At 59.8% G+C, this 14,790-nt stretch overlaps 1 protein-coding gene across 1 annotated transcript; it reads left to right on the top strand.

The window, feature by feature from the left end:
- Positions 1 to 6,286: 6,286 nt before the first annotated feature.
- TAMALIN (trafficking regulator and scaffold protein tamalin) lies at positions 6,287 to 12,508 on the top strand. Its single transcript, XM_040996636.1, has 8 exons — positions 6,287 to 6,560; positions 7,937 to 7,986; positions 9,399 to 9,453; positions 9,553 to 9,655; positions 10,504 to 10,597; positions 10,679 to 10,745; positions 10,949 to 11,015; positions 11,333 to 12,508. The coding sequence occupies exons 1-8, from the start codon at positions 6,336 to 6,338 to the stop codon at positions 11,845 to 11,847; spliced, it is 1,176 nt and encodes a 391-aa protein (XP_040852570.1). The 5' UTR covers positions 6,287 to 6,335; the 3' UTR covers positions 11,848 to 12,508.
- Positions 12,509 to 14,790: the final 2,282 nt, after the last annotated feature.

The raw sequence follows: 14,790 nt of genomic DNA, 5'->3' as shown, positions 1-14,790 counted from the left end.
GTCCGAGCCTCCTTGTGTCCCGGCCACAGAAGTGGAGGCAGAAGCCCATGTGCCTGGCTGGGATGCCGCCAAAGCTACAGGCTATCTTGGATCCAGAGACATGTTCCTCGGGAAAGGTAAGATGGTCTATAGTGACCCTCTTCAGGGAGATAGATGGCTCCTTCAGGTGACAACAGCTTCCTGCTCACGCAGACCCTGGAGGCAGCAGTAATGGCTTGAGGGGTCACGTCCATGCCAACCATGTGGAGACTCAGGTAGAGTTCCTAACTCCCGACTGGGCCCCCATTGTAGGGGGCGTTCTGCGAGTGGGCCAGCAGTCTGTCTGTCTGTCTGTCTGTTTGTCTCTCCGCCCCCCCGCCCCCGGTTTGCGGGAGCAGGTGTATTGGGTCCGGTGACTCAGGATACCCACCTGTCAGGTAGCACAGCCGGGTTTGAGTCCCAGCGCCTCTGCTTCTGACTCAGCTGCCTGCTGGGGAGCCTGGGAGGCCGTGGTGACGGCTGAAGTGCTCAAGTGTCTGTCACCTGGGTGAGAGAGAGCCAAGTGCCACTCTCAGCTCCTGGCTTCAGCTCGGCCCGGCCTCAGCCTCAGGGGGTGAACCAGCAGCCAGGTCTCTCTCTGCCTGTTCCTGTCATTTTGCCCTTTGAATAAAATAAATACATCTTTAAAAAATTAATCTTAACAGTCGCAGCGTGGGATGCCTGTATCCTTTATGGCTTACGTCCCAGCTATTCTTCTGCCAATCCAGCTCTCTGCTGATGTGCTTGGAAAAGCAGTGGCGGATGGTCCAAGTTCTTGGGCTACTGTACCCTCCTGGCTCCCGGTTTTGGTCTGATCCAGCCCTGGCATTGTGACCATTTGTGGAATGAACAAACAAACGAAAACCCGGGTCCTGTGACATGGGATCCAGGCCTCCCAAACCCTGGGCTGAACGTCCACTCTGGTCACTTCTTTGTCCTCCTCTTCAGTTGGGCTCCACATTTTTTATTTATTTATTTTTGTAACAGCAGACCTACTGTCATCAGTTTTGGTGCAAGGAACAGGCCATTGGAAGCTGGACAGTTGATAACCAGCAGAAATGTCTGGCTCAAAGGTCTGGAAACTGGAAGGTTCTGGATGAACACACGAGCAGGTGCAGCGTTCTGCAGGGCCTCAGCAGGACATAGCTCCCGCAAGCCTATTCCACACCAGGACACAGCGCTCATGGCTCACTCACCTCCTATGACCCCATCTTTGGGAACTGTCCCAGTGGTTCTTCAGCAACAGCCGCACCACGGCAGAGGGGGTGGTGTGGAAGGTCTCCCAGTGAACTGGAACCAAGGGGAGAGGGTGGGTAGAACCCACAGGCTGAGGCATGGGTGGGTGCGACCTGCCTCAGCTGGACTCCCGGGGGGACTCCTGGCCCAGGCTTGGGGATTAGTGGGTAGCAATTCACCTTTCTTTGGACCCCCAAATCTGTCTGAGCTGGAGATTCAGCGGCACCTCCACAGATGCAAGGCAGTCCCCGGTCTTTGGGCGGGACTTGACCCTGACCCTGCCCACACCCAAGGCAAAAAGAACCCGTGAAATCCAGCTTCCCTATCGCCAGCCACCCCGAATGGGATGCTCAGACTGAGCCCACTCAGTCCTACCACTGGCCTCCTCCCTGGGCCAATACACACACTATCCCACGGAGATTGCTAAGCTAAGCAATTTTTCTTTTACTTTTTTGTATTTCTATATTTTTATTGTTATTATTTTCTTTTAAAACAATAATTATTTTTATTTTTGGTGATTTTTACATAGTTGATTAAGGGTTTAAGGATCAGGGGCAACAGGAAGGTGGGTAAGACCACCATTTCCACATTTTTTTTCTCCTTCCTGTATCTGGGGGAAAGGAGGAGACAAGGGGAGAAGCCACACCCAGCCTCCCAAAGGCCTCTGCACCCTGGGATGGAGGACAGCCACCTGACACCACCCCAGGGTCCCCAGTGTGAGGCATGCTCCGAGGGTCCTGCTCATGAGGTTTTGATAGTTCAGTATATTTGAATTATTGCCGATCTTGCCATTCCATGCATGATGAAATGTCTTCAGAATCTACTGGTTGATATAATCCACCTTAGAGTCTCCGTTTGCCCAGATTTTCGCTGCCAACATTTGGCTGGGGTAGTTGATTCATTTGTTCTGTCCTCTATTATGGTACCAGGTGTCCTCTGCAGGCTCCAATGGACTGCCATATCCTCCATGTGCACCTGGATATGCTGTCCACTGCTCCATCTAAGCCACTGAGGAGGCCCAGCTCTGACACATGCACTCCACAGTCAGACCATGGAACCTGCAATTCTCTCCATGGTTGGAGTTCTGAGTCCAGCAATTCAGTTGGGGGATCCCCATAGAAACTTCATCTGAAGTGATCCCAGACCTGATTCTTGTGTGTGCTTGCTAGTACAGGGTCCAGCACAGTCCTTTGCCCCAATCAGCTTATGCACATGCTGGTGGTTGCAACTGCTGGGTCAGTTCTGTCTCCAGCCCTGTCTTCTACACAAACCAATGGGTACTGCAGCCCTAGGCTGAGCAATCATTAAGAAAAATCAGGGCCCAGCGCGGTGGCCTAGCGGCTAAAGTCCTGGCTTTGAATGCGCCAGGATATCATATGGGCACCTGTTCTAATCCCAGCAGCTCCACTTCCCATCCACCTCCCTGCCTGAGGCCTGGGAAAGCAGTCGAGGACAGCCCAAAGCTTTGGGACCCTGCACCCGTGTGGGAGACCTGGAGGAAGCTCCTGGTTCCCGGCTTTGGATCAGCGTAGCACCAACCATTGTGGTCACTTAGGGAGTGAATCATTGTACGGAAGATCTTCCTCACTATCTCTCCTCTTCTTCTTTATATCTTTGCGATTAAAAAAAAAAATCAGAGCTGGTACTGTAGCACAGTGAGTTAAGCTGCCACCTGCAGTATTGGCAACGGATACAGGTGCTGGTTCATGTCCTAGCTTCTCCAGCTTGCTGCTAATGCGCCAGAAAGAGCAGAAAAAGATGGCCCAAGTGGTTAGGGCCCTGTAACCACGTGGGAAGCCCAGAAGTTGGGGAGTGAACTAGGGGAAGGAAGAGTTCTTCCTTTGTCAGTCCTTCTCTCTATGTAACTCAGCCTTTGCAATAAGGAAACACCAGCACTCCCCACCGAGTCAGCTGCCCACCTGTTGTCCATGCCTCCCACAAGCAGCCAAGTCATGTCACTGGAGGCCCAGCCCCTCATTCCTGGCAGGCCAGAGAGCCAGCTGGGCACTAAGCCCCATCCCTCCCAGCTCCTCAGCTTCTAAGGACGCCACAGCACCAGCAGCTCCCTTTTGGAGCTCTGAGAATCGCCCCAGACTCTGCAAGAATGCATGGTGGTGGCGGCTGGGGGGCTTCCTAAAGTCCCCAAGAACGTGGGCAGGGTGAGGTGGGCAGGCTCCAACTCTGCATGGCTCGTTCACCAAGTCAATTTCAATGTCCTGAAGGGAAGGGGCATCAAACAGGCTTGTCCGTCAGCCAAGCCTCACCCTGGCCTAAAACCCATCCTGAGAGCCAGAGTGAGGACAGCCAGAGCAAAAAGAAGGTGAACCAGGGAGCTCGCTTTGGAAAAGCTCAGATGGCTAAGGAGCCTGAGTTGGGGGGGGGGTGATAGGGGAGCTGCAAGAAGAGAGGGGAATGGAGGGGGCGGGGTCCTAGAAGAGGAAGTTCCAATCAGGTGCAAAATGCTCGCACGTTCCCCATCATCCCCTTCTTCCCCTGCCAGTCCAATCTCAAAGGGCAGCGGGAGCCAGGATGAGAAGCAGAACTGAGGCCAAACAAGACACCCGGGCTTGGAAGAAGGTCGCAGAGGAGGGGTGCGCCTCACTCCAGCCACCCGCCCCCCACAGCTGGGCGGTAGCAGCTCGCACCTTACCAGACAACTGGCTACCTGCGCCAGGTGCGAGGGCTCTGCAGTGTCTTCGCCCAACACACAGCTACCTGGAAGGGAGAGAGGCCTGGGGGAACATCAGTGGCCCTTATCTTGGAAGTTTTTTTTTCCCCCCCCAGCCAGAGACTCATGACCAGCAGAGGGCATCATCATTCCACAGAGAGGCATCCCGGGCACACTCCTTCGCCTCCCTGGAGGAAGCGGGTGCTGGGAGCAGGTTCTGACCTTGGTGCCTAGGGTGCTGCGGAGGGGTGGGAGACCAGCAGCCAACTTACACAGCCTGGGAAGGCAGAGACCTGGGGTCCAGCGTCTGTTCAGCCAACATCATTCCTGTTAAACGAGAGCTTGGGCCACCGGGCAGCCCTGCCGGATCCTAAGGCACTCTGCAGCTCTGAACTTGCAGAAATTCAGGAAACCATGCCAAGGGCATTTCCGGGGCTCACCCTTCCTTTGGGTTCTCTAGAATCTTCTGCCTGGCAGGAGGAAGATGCTGGAGATGAGAAAATGTGTTCTCTTTGGGAGAGGTGGGGGGGGGGACCCTGACCTGTCTGCTGCTTGAAGCAGGGACTGTGGGACACAGGAAGTGTGTGTGTGTGTGTGTGTGTGTGACACCTAAGCTGGCGGCCTCTCCCCGTTTCAGGCTCACAGGTGACCCTGTGAGCTGCCTCTGGGATGGGCAGGTGCAACTACCCCAGAAGAGGCTGTTTACTGGGAGGAGATGACACACACACACACACACACACACACACACACAGACGCTAGGGCCAGGAGGGGCAACAGGTGGGCAGGGGGCCCAGCTGTGCCAAGTACAGTCAGCCCCCATGTTTCCTCATCCACACCCCACTCAGTGGAGGAGGGAGAGGCAGGCTCCCTCCGCCCCTACCCGGATCCACCCCTGCTCCCACCAGCCAGCATCCTGCCATCTGGACTGGCACAATGGCTAAGGGGTAAAGAAACAGCCGCTCCCACTCACACACCTGTAGGCGCTTGGGGGCCCCAGAGGCCTGGTCCCTGGGGAGCAAACGCAAAGTCATGAAAAAGAAGCTGAGATAGAGGAGAGGGAGGCACCCCCCAGGGGTGCCCAGCTACACACCCCGTGAACTCCCAAGGGCTCCTAAGTAACACAGCACAGGTACTGCGCACCGCTGGTCCCCAGCGGAACAGCGACAGGAAGGGGCGAGGAAGACCTAACCCAGGCAGGATACTTCCATCCAGGCTACCTGGGCCACAAGTCCACGGAATGTCCTGGGGCAGTTACTCTTGGTTCCTAAACGGACCATAACTGGTACCCTTTCTCTAGGGTTTTGATGGCAAGCAGAAACGTTCACCCAAGTATGCAAGAACATCTAGGTGCCCAGCTTCACGTACACTGCTAAAGGTCAGCCACGTGTGGCCTGACCGACAGGAAGGAGGGGAAAGCCAGGGAGCAGACAGACCCAGCCCCTCGGGGTGGGCTGTCGGCCTGTGGCGGCTGGCCCCTCATTGCTCACACACCAGCAGCGGCCTTCCACTTCCTCCTCTCACTTCTTATTTGGATACCAACTGACGCCAGACTTGGACTGCGCCCTGCCCACCTCTCCTGCAGCCTGGCAGCCATGGCAACAACCAGTGGGGCGGGGGGGGGGGGCGTCCCGGAGACAGGGTCCCCCTGGGCACAGTCACTCAGCCCACCCCCATCCGCACACCGCCACCACGACCACTCCTGACAGCTAACACACGTTTTATTCACCCGGGGACCACAGCAGGTTTGGGAGGAGGACAGCCCAGAACGCAGTCTGCGGCTTTCAGGGCCGCCACCGCACTTGCTTCTCATCTAGCGCGGGAAGGGAAGGCAATTATGGGGCAGATGCCTAGGCGCGTTTTAGGGGCGCCTCCTCTCACCTATTCGCTCCTCCCACCCCAACTCCAGCCCCTGCCTTTGCCCAGTCCCCTGGTCTCGGGCCCCCGAGCTTCTCTTCAGGAACCCCCAAACTTCTCAAGAACCCTCAAACTTTCCTATAATGGATGGTCTCTTGCTGTGTCTGTCCCCCGCACATTAGTCACCCACCACCACCACCCCAAAACTTCGAGTCTCCCGCAAGCAAAACCACACCGCCGTGGACGAATCACGCACAGAGACTCCCCCAGCCCCGCGGCCCGCGGCGCAGCGCCCTCACAACATCTGGAGGGGGGGGTCCCCGACTTTCCAGCACGCGGCCGGCGAGCGCGCGGGGTGGAGCCTGCGGCGCGGCGCTGGGAAGGGACTGGAGGGGCGAGCGGAGAGGAGCGACGAGACCCCGCCCCGCAGCCCGCCCCCCGTTCCCGGAGCCTACAAAGGGAGGCGCCCCGCGGCCCGCCCCGCGGTCCTCTCCAAGCCGCGGGCATCGCCGCCCAGCCGAGCGAGCGCCGCGTGCCAGGGGCGCCCCGCGCGGGAGCCATGACCCTCCGCCGCCTCAGGAAGCTGCAGCAGAAGGAGGAGGCGGCGGCGGCCCCGGAGCCCAGCACCCGGGCCCCCGCCGCCACGCCGGCCTCGGGGCCCCCCGCCGCCGCCGCCAGTCCCGGGCCGCCGGCCGACGAGCTGTACGCGGCGCTGGAGGACTATCACCCCGCCGAGCTGTACCGCGCGCTCGCCGTGTCCGGGGGCACCCTGCCCCGCCGCAAGGTGCGCCCCCGCCCGTGCCTCCCCGCGCAGCCCCTCACCCCCGAGCGGCTCCTCGCCGCTCCCTCCCTCCGCTCTCCCGCCCCGGCACCCCCTTTCTCCGATCGCTCCGACTGGCTTTCGGCCCCCTCCCCCCATGTCCCGTGTCTCCCTGTCCCGAGGGGTCTCGTTAAACACTCGGGACATTATCACCAGGGCTTCCCTACCAAGTTGGAGACGGAAGGGTCGAGGATGGCGGTCGTGGCCCTCGTGGTGGACAAATTGAGGGTCCTGGGTCCCCGGGGACGGGACGGGCGCGCAGAGTGCTTGGTGCGCCGCCGACCCAGGAGCGCACCGCCTTGGTGAGAGCGCGGCCGGCTGGCTTCCCGGCCTTGTCCCGCCGGACGTGCGGACGGCGAGGCAGGGCCTCCTGGCCTGGGCCGCCACCGGACGCGGTGGGAGGGGTCGCAGGGCGCCCGCGGGGCAGGAAGGATGCGGGCGGCGCCCGCCCTCTACCCGGTCGCCCGAAGCTTTTCCTCTGTCCCGAAGGGGACCCCATGCCCCGACGCCCCCGGTTCAGGAGCTAGGTGGGGGTGTTGGCCTTCTGCGCTCAGCCCCCTCCTCCCCCTGGCTCACCTCCCCCCCCCCATACAATGAACAGCCTGTTATGAATTTGCATTTTATGAAAATCCGGTTGAAAGACAAAAGGGTCTCTCTCCTCCCTGGCCGGGTTGGGAACCTTCCCCACCCTTGAAGCTAATCTTTGATTCTTGTAAAATAGGGTCCTGTTTTCTGTAGCTGGCCCTGGGGGGGCCCTCCATAAGACCTCCCTCCCCTGCCTCGGGGCAGTTGGAGGGGCCCCCAGCCACTCTGGGAGGGGGTTTCCTTCCAAGAAGGAGACATCGAGGGCCTACAATAGGCAGGGACTTTCAGCTCTGGCGCCTCTCTCCCCCAATCACCCCCCCCCCCCCCCGCCCCACAAGTCTCTCCCCGGTACAGGTAGGCTTACAAGTTGGAACTCTTAAGATCTTCTTGGAGAAAGTAACAAAACCCTTGGCAATGCGCTAGAGCCCAGGTGTAGCAGGGTGCAGCTGGCTCTGAAGTAACACGTGCTTGAGGACTTCTGTCCCTGGCTGCAGCCCCCCTGGGGTACAGACACCCCTGGAAGACAGTCCTTGCCCTCCTCTCTCCACTTTCAGAGCCTGCAGGAGGCCCTAGTGCCCCCAGACATGGCCTTGCGGGGGAGATCATTCTAGAATAAGGGCTGTACCCATAGAAGGCTTAGAAAGAGTGATGCCTTAACAGGCACGGCGTTGGGGAGGAACAACAGATGGGCACGGGGTCCCGGGTGACGGACAGCCGACCTCACTGGTTCCTACCCTTCCAATCTCCCCACTTAGGGCTCAGGGTTCCGCTGGAAGAATCTCACCCAGAGTCCAGAGCAACAGCGGTGAGTCACGCCCCCACCCAGCCTAGAATGGGGGGGCGCACGACACAGTCAGTGGGTCCTCCCACCCTCTGAGCATGGCTCCCCTGCTTGGGAGTGAGGGGCAGGTGGGGGTGTGGGCTGCGTTAAGGGGATGACAGGGAGAGAGACACGGGGACTTTTGAGTCATTAAGTGCTCCTTGAGCCACCCCCAGTCCCTGCCAGTCACTCCTCCCTGGGGAGATGTGGAAGGGCGGGAGGTGGTGGGCCACGGGGCATGTGGGAGGGTAGGGGGAGAGACTGCCCTCACCCAGGTTCTGCTGGGCACCCCTGGGTCCCTCCATAAACCCAGACCACAAAAGCCAAGGCACGTAGGTCGGCTTGCACGCAGCCAGTCCTGCCCCAGACCCAGGGTGTGCTGGTCCCAGCCCGGGCAGCTGTCTTGGGGAGGGTACAGGGTGTGGACAGGAGTAGTGTGCAACCCCTTGCTGTATTGACTTCTCTCTGTCTTGGGCCTGTTCACCTCTGAAATGGTTCAGGACGCAGGGCTGCCTGCTGGCCAGGGTCACCTGTTTGGCCGTGGGCTAGGAAATGCTTCCTTATTTACTAAAGGGTGGCGAATATACTCGGGAGGCTGGGCCTGGGGCCTACAGGAAGAGCCTGAACTATTCACACACACCCAGGCCCTTTACTGAGAAAGATTACTGACCCCCTTCTAGAAAAATCCTGAGGGTGCTGAGGTCCCAGACCCTCAGGTGTCAGAGGGGTCACTGGATGGAGCTGGGGGTGCACTCAGTCCTGGGGGGGGCTGTTTTTGTACCAGGCAAGGGGACTAAAAAGGCCCTGGTCTCCAGGGGCTTTCCTGAGCCTGGGAGACTTAGAGGGGCCTCTGGCAGGAGCGGGAAGGGAAGGGCTGGAGGTGGGGGGCTGGGCAGAGGAAACTCTGGGCGCCCCAGCAGGCTAGGACCTGGAGCGGCTCCAGACCATTGTGTCCAGCGGGCCTGGCAGGCCTTCAGTGCGGGAAGGGGCGGCCTCGAGGTGCCCCTCCCCCAGTCCTCACATCTGGTGGGCTGGCCCCACCACAGCTGGGAGGAGCAGCTGTGGTCTGCGTTGAAGCTGGAGCCTCGTGACTGGCTCTTGAGGGGGTGGGGCCGGGTCCTCCCCTAAAACCCAGGAGGCTCCCAGTTGGGGCCTGAATTTAGGGCCTTGAGAGTCAGTAGTTCTCTGGGGCTGCTGGACAGCCCCTATGAAGCTGTGAGCTTCAGCCAGCCCGCCTCCCGCTGGTGGCCAGTGCCCCCCACCACCTCTTGCTCCCCACTCAGGGCTAGGGTGGCTCCCTAAGGGATGCAGCCCCTGAGCTGGGCACCCTGGCACCCTGGGAGCCGGTGGTGTGGTGGTGCACCCTGGGGACCACCTGCCTCCCTGCCTTCTTGCAGGAAAGTGCTGACTTTGGAGAAGGAGGATCACCAAACCTTTGGCTTCGAGATCCAGGTGGGAGAGGCGGGTGCAGAGGCCACTGGGGGTCTGGGAGGTGGAGGGACCATGCCTCGTTACTGCACTGAGCCACTGTCTACCCCATGTCCACTCCAGACTTACGGCCTTCACCATCGGGAAGAGCAGCGTGTGGAGATGGTGACCTTTGTCTGCCGTGTGCACGAGGCCAGCCCTGCCCAGCTGGCTGGGCTCACGCCAGGTGGGCCTGAGCCCGGGGAACCACGAGGGCTCCGGGAAAGGGTGTGAAAAGTGTGTGCTGGAGTCAGCTTCCCCTGCCTGCTATGGGAAAGCCAGAAGGAGGGACAGCCCGACTCCGGGTCCAGGGTAGCTTGCTGTATACTCTCCCAACGCATTCCCACCTGCAAGACGCCTTGCAGCCTGGTACAGTCAGGCACTCCCTGAGCCTGGAGCCTGACCAGTGGTGCACACTGCCACCTCCTCGAGTTCCAGCTGGCAGTGCCACCGGGCGGGAGTTGGGGAGAAGTGACATCCATCAGACCCAGAGTCTGTCCTGACCCACCTCTGGCTGCCCGTGCTATGTAGACTTGCCCCTGTGTTGTCCGTTCACCAGCAGCCCCTCGTAGCTAAGGGACACATTGCAGCTTGCCTGAGGCGCATCCTGGAGCTGACCCCAGGGAGGACCCACAGCCCCTTGGTACACATGGGCACGCAGCTGAGCAGTGTCACCAGGTGGCAGAAGCTGAGGTGTCTGGTGTCTGGGGTGCCGCCTAGGAGGGCCCAGCTTTGGGACAGAGCATCCATAGGGTAGGACAAGGGTGTGGGTGTGCAAGGGCCCAACCCTCAACCTGTCTGAAGGCTTCCCCGCTCAGCTTGGCAGATGCTATGGGCCGGGCAGACGGCTGTGGCTTTGTGTGTGTGTGTGTTGGCTGAGGAGGTCCGCCTGGACTGCGAGGGGGTTATTGAGGACATTGAATATCCCTAGGGGTCATTATCCATCCTCACTTTGCAGCCAAGGCAAGGCCAGGGCTGCACTTTTCCCATGGTGCCCTGGGAACACCTGTTAATTCCTGTCTCCCTGCCCGGCAGGGGACACCATCGCCAGCGTGAACGGCCTGAACGTGGAAGGCATCCGGCACCGGGAGATTGTGGACATCATCAAGGCGTCGGGCAACGTCCTCAGGTATGGCTGCTGGCGGCAGGGCCTCCTAGTGCGGGCTCAGCCCACGGGCCCCCTCGCCTGACACACCCACCTCCCTCTTAGACTGGAAACCCTGTATGGGACGTCGATTCGCAAGGCTGAACTGGAAGCCCGGTTGCAGTACCTGAAGGTGAGGAGTCCATGTGGTGAGAGGCTCACCCCCTCACTCCCCACACCCTGGCCCTCAGACCCCACCCCTTGACCTCTTCTAACCTCAGGGTCTTCCCCCGACTCTACTCTTGCTCCCCCCCGCCCCGCCCTGGCTCTTGGTGTGTGCACCTGCCTGCCACATTCCCTGTAGCTCCTAACCATGGGGCTGGGGGTTTCTTGCAGCAAACCCTGTATGAGAAGTGGGGCGAGTATAGGTCCCTCATGGTGCAGGAGCAGCGGCTGGTGCACGGTGAGTTGGGGAGAGGGGATGGAGGTGGTACTTGCTCCCCCAGTCGATGACCCATTGTCCCCTTGTGTGTTCACAGTGCTGGGCATGGCATGCCCTGGGACGTTTCACTCATTTCCAAGCAGTAAATGTATTGTCCCCAATTTGTAGATGGGAACACCAAGGCCCAGAGTGGGCCTCCATCCTCCCCTAGGGTCTCCAGAGGGTTCCTGTCTGACAGATGTGGGAGGGAGGTTCAGGGGCCCCCAGGTGATCCTGCCTGGGCTGTGAGGACCTTGGGGCTCTTGGGCTTACTCTTTCTCCCTCTCTGATACCCCCAGGCCTCGTGGTCAAGGACCCCAGCATTTATGACACACTGGAGTCGGTGCGTTCCTGCCTGTACGGGGCTGGCCTGCTCCCTGGCTCTCTGCCCTTTGGGCCTCTGCTCGCTGCGCCCGGGGGTTCCCGCGGGGCTGCTCGACGAGCCGGGGGTGACACCGACGACACCGTCTATCACACGTGCTTCTTCGGAGGCACAGAGCCACCAGCGCCCCAGCTGCCGCCGCCACCACCTCCTGCCCGCACACTGGGTCTGGGCCCAAACCCAGTCGAAGCCCCAGCCACTGGGCCGGGCCCCGGGCCACGGGCTGCACTCAGCCGCAGCGCCAGTGTGCGGTGCCCGGGCCCGGCAGGTGGCGGTGGGGGTGGGGGTGGTTCGCTCTGGACTGAGGCCCGGGAGCAGGCCCTGTGCGGCCCAGGCCTGCGCAAAACCAAGTATCGCAGCTTCCGCCGGAGGCTTCTCAAGTTCATTCCCGGACTCAACCGCTCCCTGGAGGAGGAGGAGAGCCAGCTGTAGGGGTGGGTGGGCAAGTTGGCGGGGGAGGTATTTATTTATTTATTCATAATGGGCAAGGGCCCAAGGGGCCTGGGAGTGGGGTGTCCGTGGGCCAGAAGCATCCTGGAGCAGTGGGACAGTGTCCTGGCTAGCCCAGGTGTGTCCCTGCCGAGCAAGTAGGCTGCCTGGACCCCTTCTCTCCTGTCTTAAGTCGCAGGAGGGGAACAGACCTAATCTGGGAGAGGTTTTGTAGGGATACGGGGTGGGATGTGCCACCTCTTCAGCCTGGGCTGGTAGTGCCTTGTGGGGTGTTCAGGGCTGCCACCCCCTCCCTGCAAGGGGCCGGGGTGCCTGTCCCACGAAGCCCTCTCCTCAGCTTTACTTGCTCCCTGGCTCCCCCGACCTGTGACTGGCCCCCACCACCCCCTTCCTGTTTCTGTGTATGAATACACACAGTTGCCAAGGGTCTTGGGGGGGAGGGATGGCAGGTGCTGGGCCCCCCATCACTCCTTCCCCTCTTGGCCAGACATGTCCTAAGGGCTGGGCTCCTCTCCCCAGGGGCCTGTACGTGAGGCCCAGCCCGGGTGGGGGCCGCGAAGGAGTGGGGGGTGGGGGCAGCACAGACTGTTCCACCACTTTTTGCATATTGTTGCTTATGAACCACAAACTGTATAAAATTGACAGTGTTTTGCATCTGTGTCAGTGTGGTGCCTGCCTGGGGGGAGGACTTGGGCCAGGCAGGCTGGGACTCGGCATCCCGCCCCCCCTCAGCGTGGCTGTATCTACACACAGTGTATTTCACATTGCAGTTCTTGCAGCCTGCAGCCAGGGAATAGTCTGGGAGGCTCTCCCTAACACGTGTGGGCCTGCCTTTCATGCCTACCGGCTACAGACCTTGAGCCTCGCTTCCCACATCCCCACCCCCTTCACCTCCCTTCCCCAACACTGGCGCAGGTGGCATGAAGCCTTCATCCTAGCAGGAATCTACTTATTGGGCACCCCTTTCCTGCTGGAGACCCCGCCCCTGGGGAGTGTGCGCCTGCTATGCCCAGTGAGCTCCTGGCTCCTCCCACCACCACTGACTCAGAGGTATGGACTCCAGCCTCTGATAGCCCTGTTTCATTCCCATCTGTTACCTTGCCATGTGACAACAGCCAGGAGTCTTCTGGTCTTTGCGTGCTGGTCCCACCTGCCTGGATACACACTCTTTACAGCAACCCCTTGTCTTATATGTAGCTTTACCATCTTGGGTAGCAGACTGCCCCTCAACAATGTCTGCCCTGGCATCACTGAGAGACAATCACCTTTTGAGGGAAAGCAACCTGTCGGGGGTACATTGCAAGCAAGCCACTGGCACAGCTGGGTCTTGGTCTTGGGGCTCCTCCCTTCTGCTACTGGTCAGCGGACCAGGTTAAGCCACCCTTGACAACAGTGCGTCTCTCCAGGGAGCACCCATTTGAGTCCCAGCTGTACCGCTTGCCTGCTCACATGCTCAGTAAGGCAGCAGAAAGCGCAGTTACAAGGGCTCCTGCTGTCCACATGGGATGGAGTTCCAGGCCCCTGGCTCTGGCCAGGCCCAGCCCTTGCTAATGCAGCCATTTGGGAAATGAACCATTAGATGCAAGTGTGTAAAAAGTTCAAGTGGGCTGTCTCCTGACCAGGCTGCCCCCTCACCTCCTTCCTGCAGTACTGCCCTCCTTGCTGGCCTCCCATGGTCCCTCAGGCACCCCTTGGCCGCCCTTCATATAACCAACTGAGTAATCTTTTCAAAAAGGAAATCAAGTCATGACTCACTGTTCAAAACCCATGGAGCTTTCCTCTGGAATAAAAAGTACTGGCCAGGCACAGTGGCCCAATGGCTAAAGCCTGTCCTCATTTTGCAAGCACCTGGATCCCATGCAGCTCCCTGCTTGTGGCCTGGGAAGGCGATCAAGGATGGCCCAAAGCCTTGGGATCCTGCAACCGTGTGGGAGACCTGGAAGAAGTTCCTGGCTTCATATGGGCTCAGCTCGCCATTGGGGCCATTTGGGGAGTGAACTGGCAGACAGAAGATCTTTCTGTATATCCTCTTAAAGTCTATGCTTCTAATAAAGATAATAAATCTTTTTTTTAAAAAAAGTCCTCACACTATGATGGCCTCTCCTTAGCACCTTGTCCCTCTGGGAGGGCCAGTTGACAAAAGAACAGTGCGTTTGTGCGGTTCCCAACTGCTTCACCTCTCCTGGGATGCCCTGCGTGAGGCCAGTCTGCACCTGCCTCTCCCTATGCATCCATCACATCTCATCCAGTCACACTCTGCTGCCACCAACCTGTGCTTGCAGGACAGGGGGCTCTCAACTTGAGCAGCCACTCTTGGAGGGTGCCCCCTGATCCCTGAGGTCGCAAGTCCCTCCCCTGGCAGTGTTTCCCCGACTGGTAACAAAACTTTTCAAGATCAGAAGCCCAGTCCTGTTTAAAGTTGCACCTGCAGGGCGACCCTGCTCACGGCTGGCTGCTAAGCTCCCGCCGCCCCCCAGCCCTGGGGAACGGGGTGGGGCCGGCCCTTTCTCTGCCACATCTGGAACTGGCATCTGTGGATCCTTCTCCAGAAATTCCCTTGGGGGCTGGGTCTGCGCTTGAGGCAGGGCACCTGCAGCTGGCTCCCTGCCTGCCCCGGGTCCTGGAAATGGAGAACATCTGATTAAGAAAATGGAGTTTCCCCCCCCTCCCCCTTCCCCAGCTCCCTGTTTGAACAGCTGCTGTGCAGACTGACAAACAGCAGCTCAGGTCCAGGGGAGTGGCCGTTTACACCTTGGCTCCTAGGAGACCAGCTGCCCAGGCCCAGCCTAAGCACCCCACCCCGGTGAGGGCTGCACGCTGGCTTCCTTGCTTGCATCCCCTGGGGCCCTTGCAGCCCAGCCCCCAAGCCTATGTCACACAGCTCTCCGCAGCAATGGCTCTTCTGGGCTGAGGGGGCTCCAGGCC

This window comes from Ochotona curzoniae, unplaced genomic scaffold (genome assembly GCF_017591425.1).
Source record: "Ochotona curzoniae isolate NIBS_2020 unplaced genomic scaffold, NIBS_Ocur_1.0 patch35, whole genome shotgun sequence".
NCBI lineage: Eukaryota > Metazoa > Chordata > Mammalia > Lagomorpha > Ochotonidae > Ochotona > Ochotona curzoniae.
Note: the sequence above shows the minus strand (reverse complement) of the source record. Positions and strands in the feature narration are given on the sequence as shown.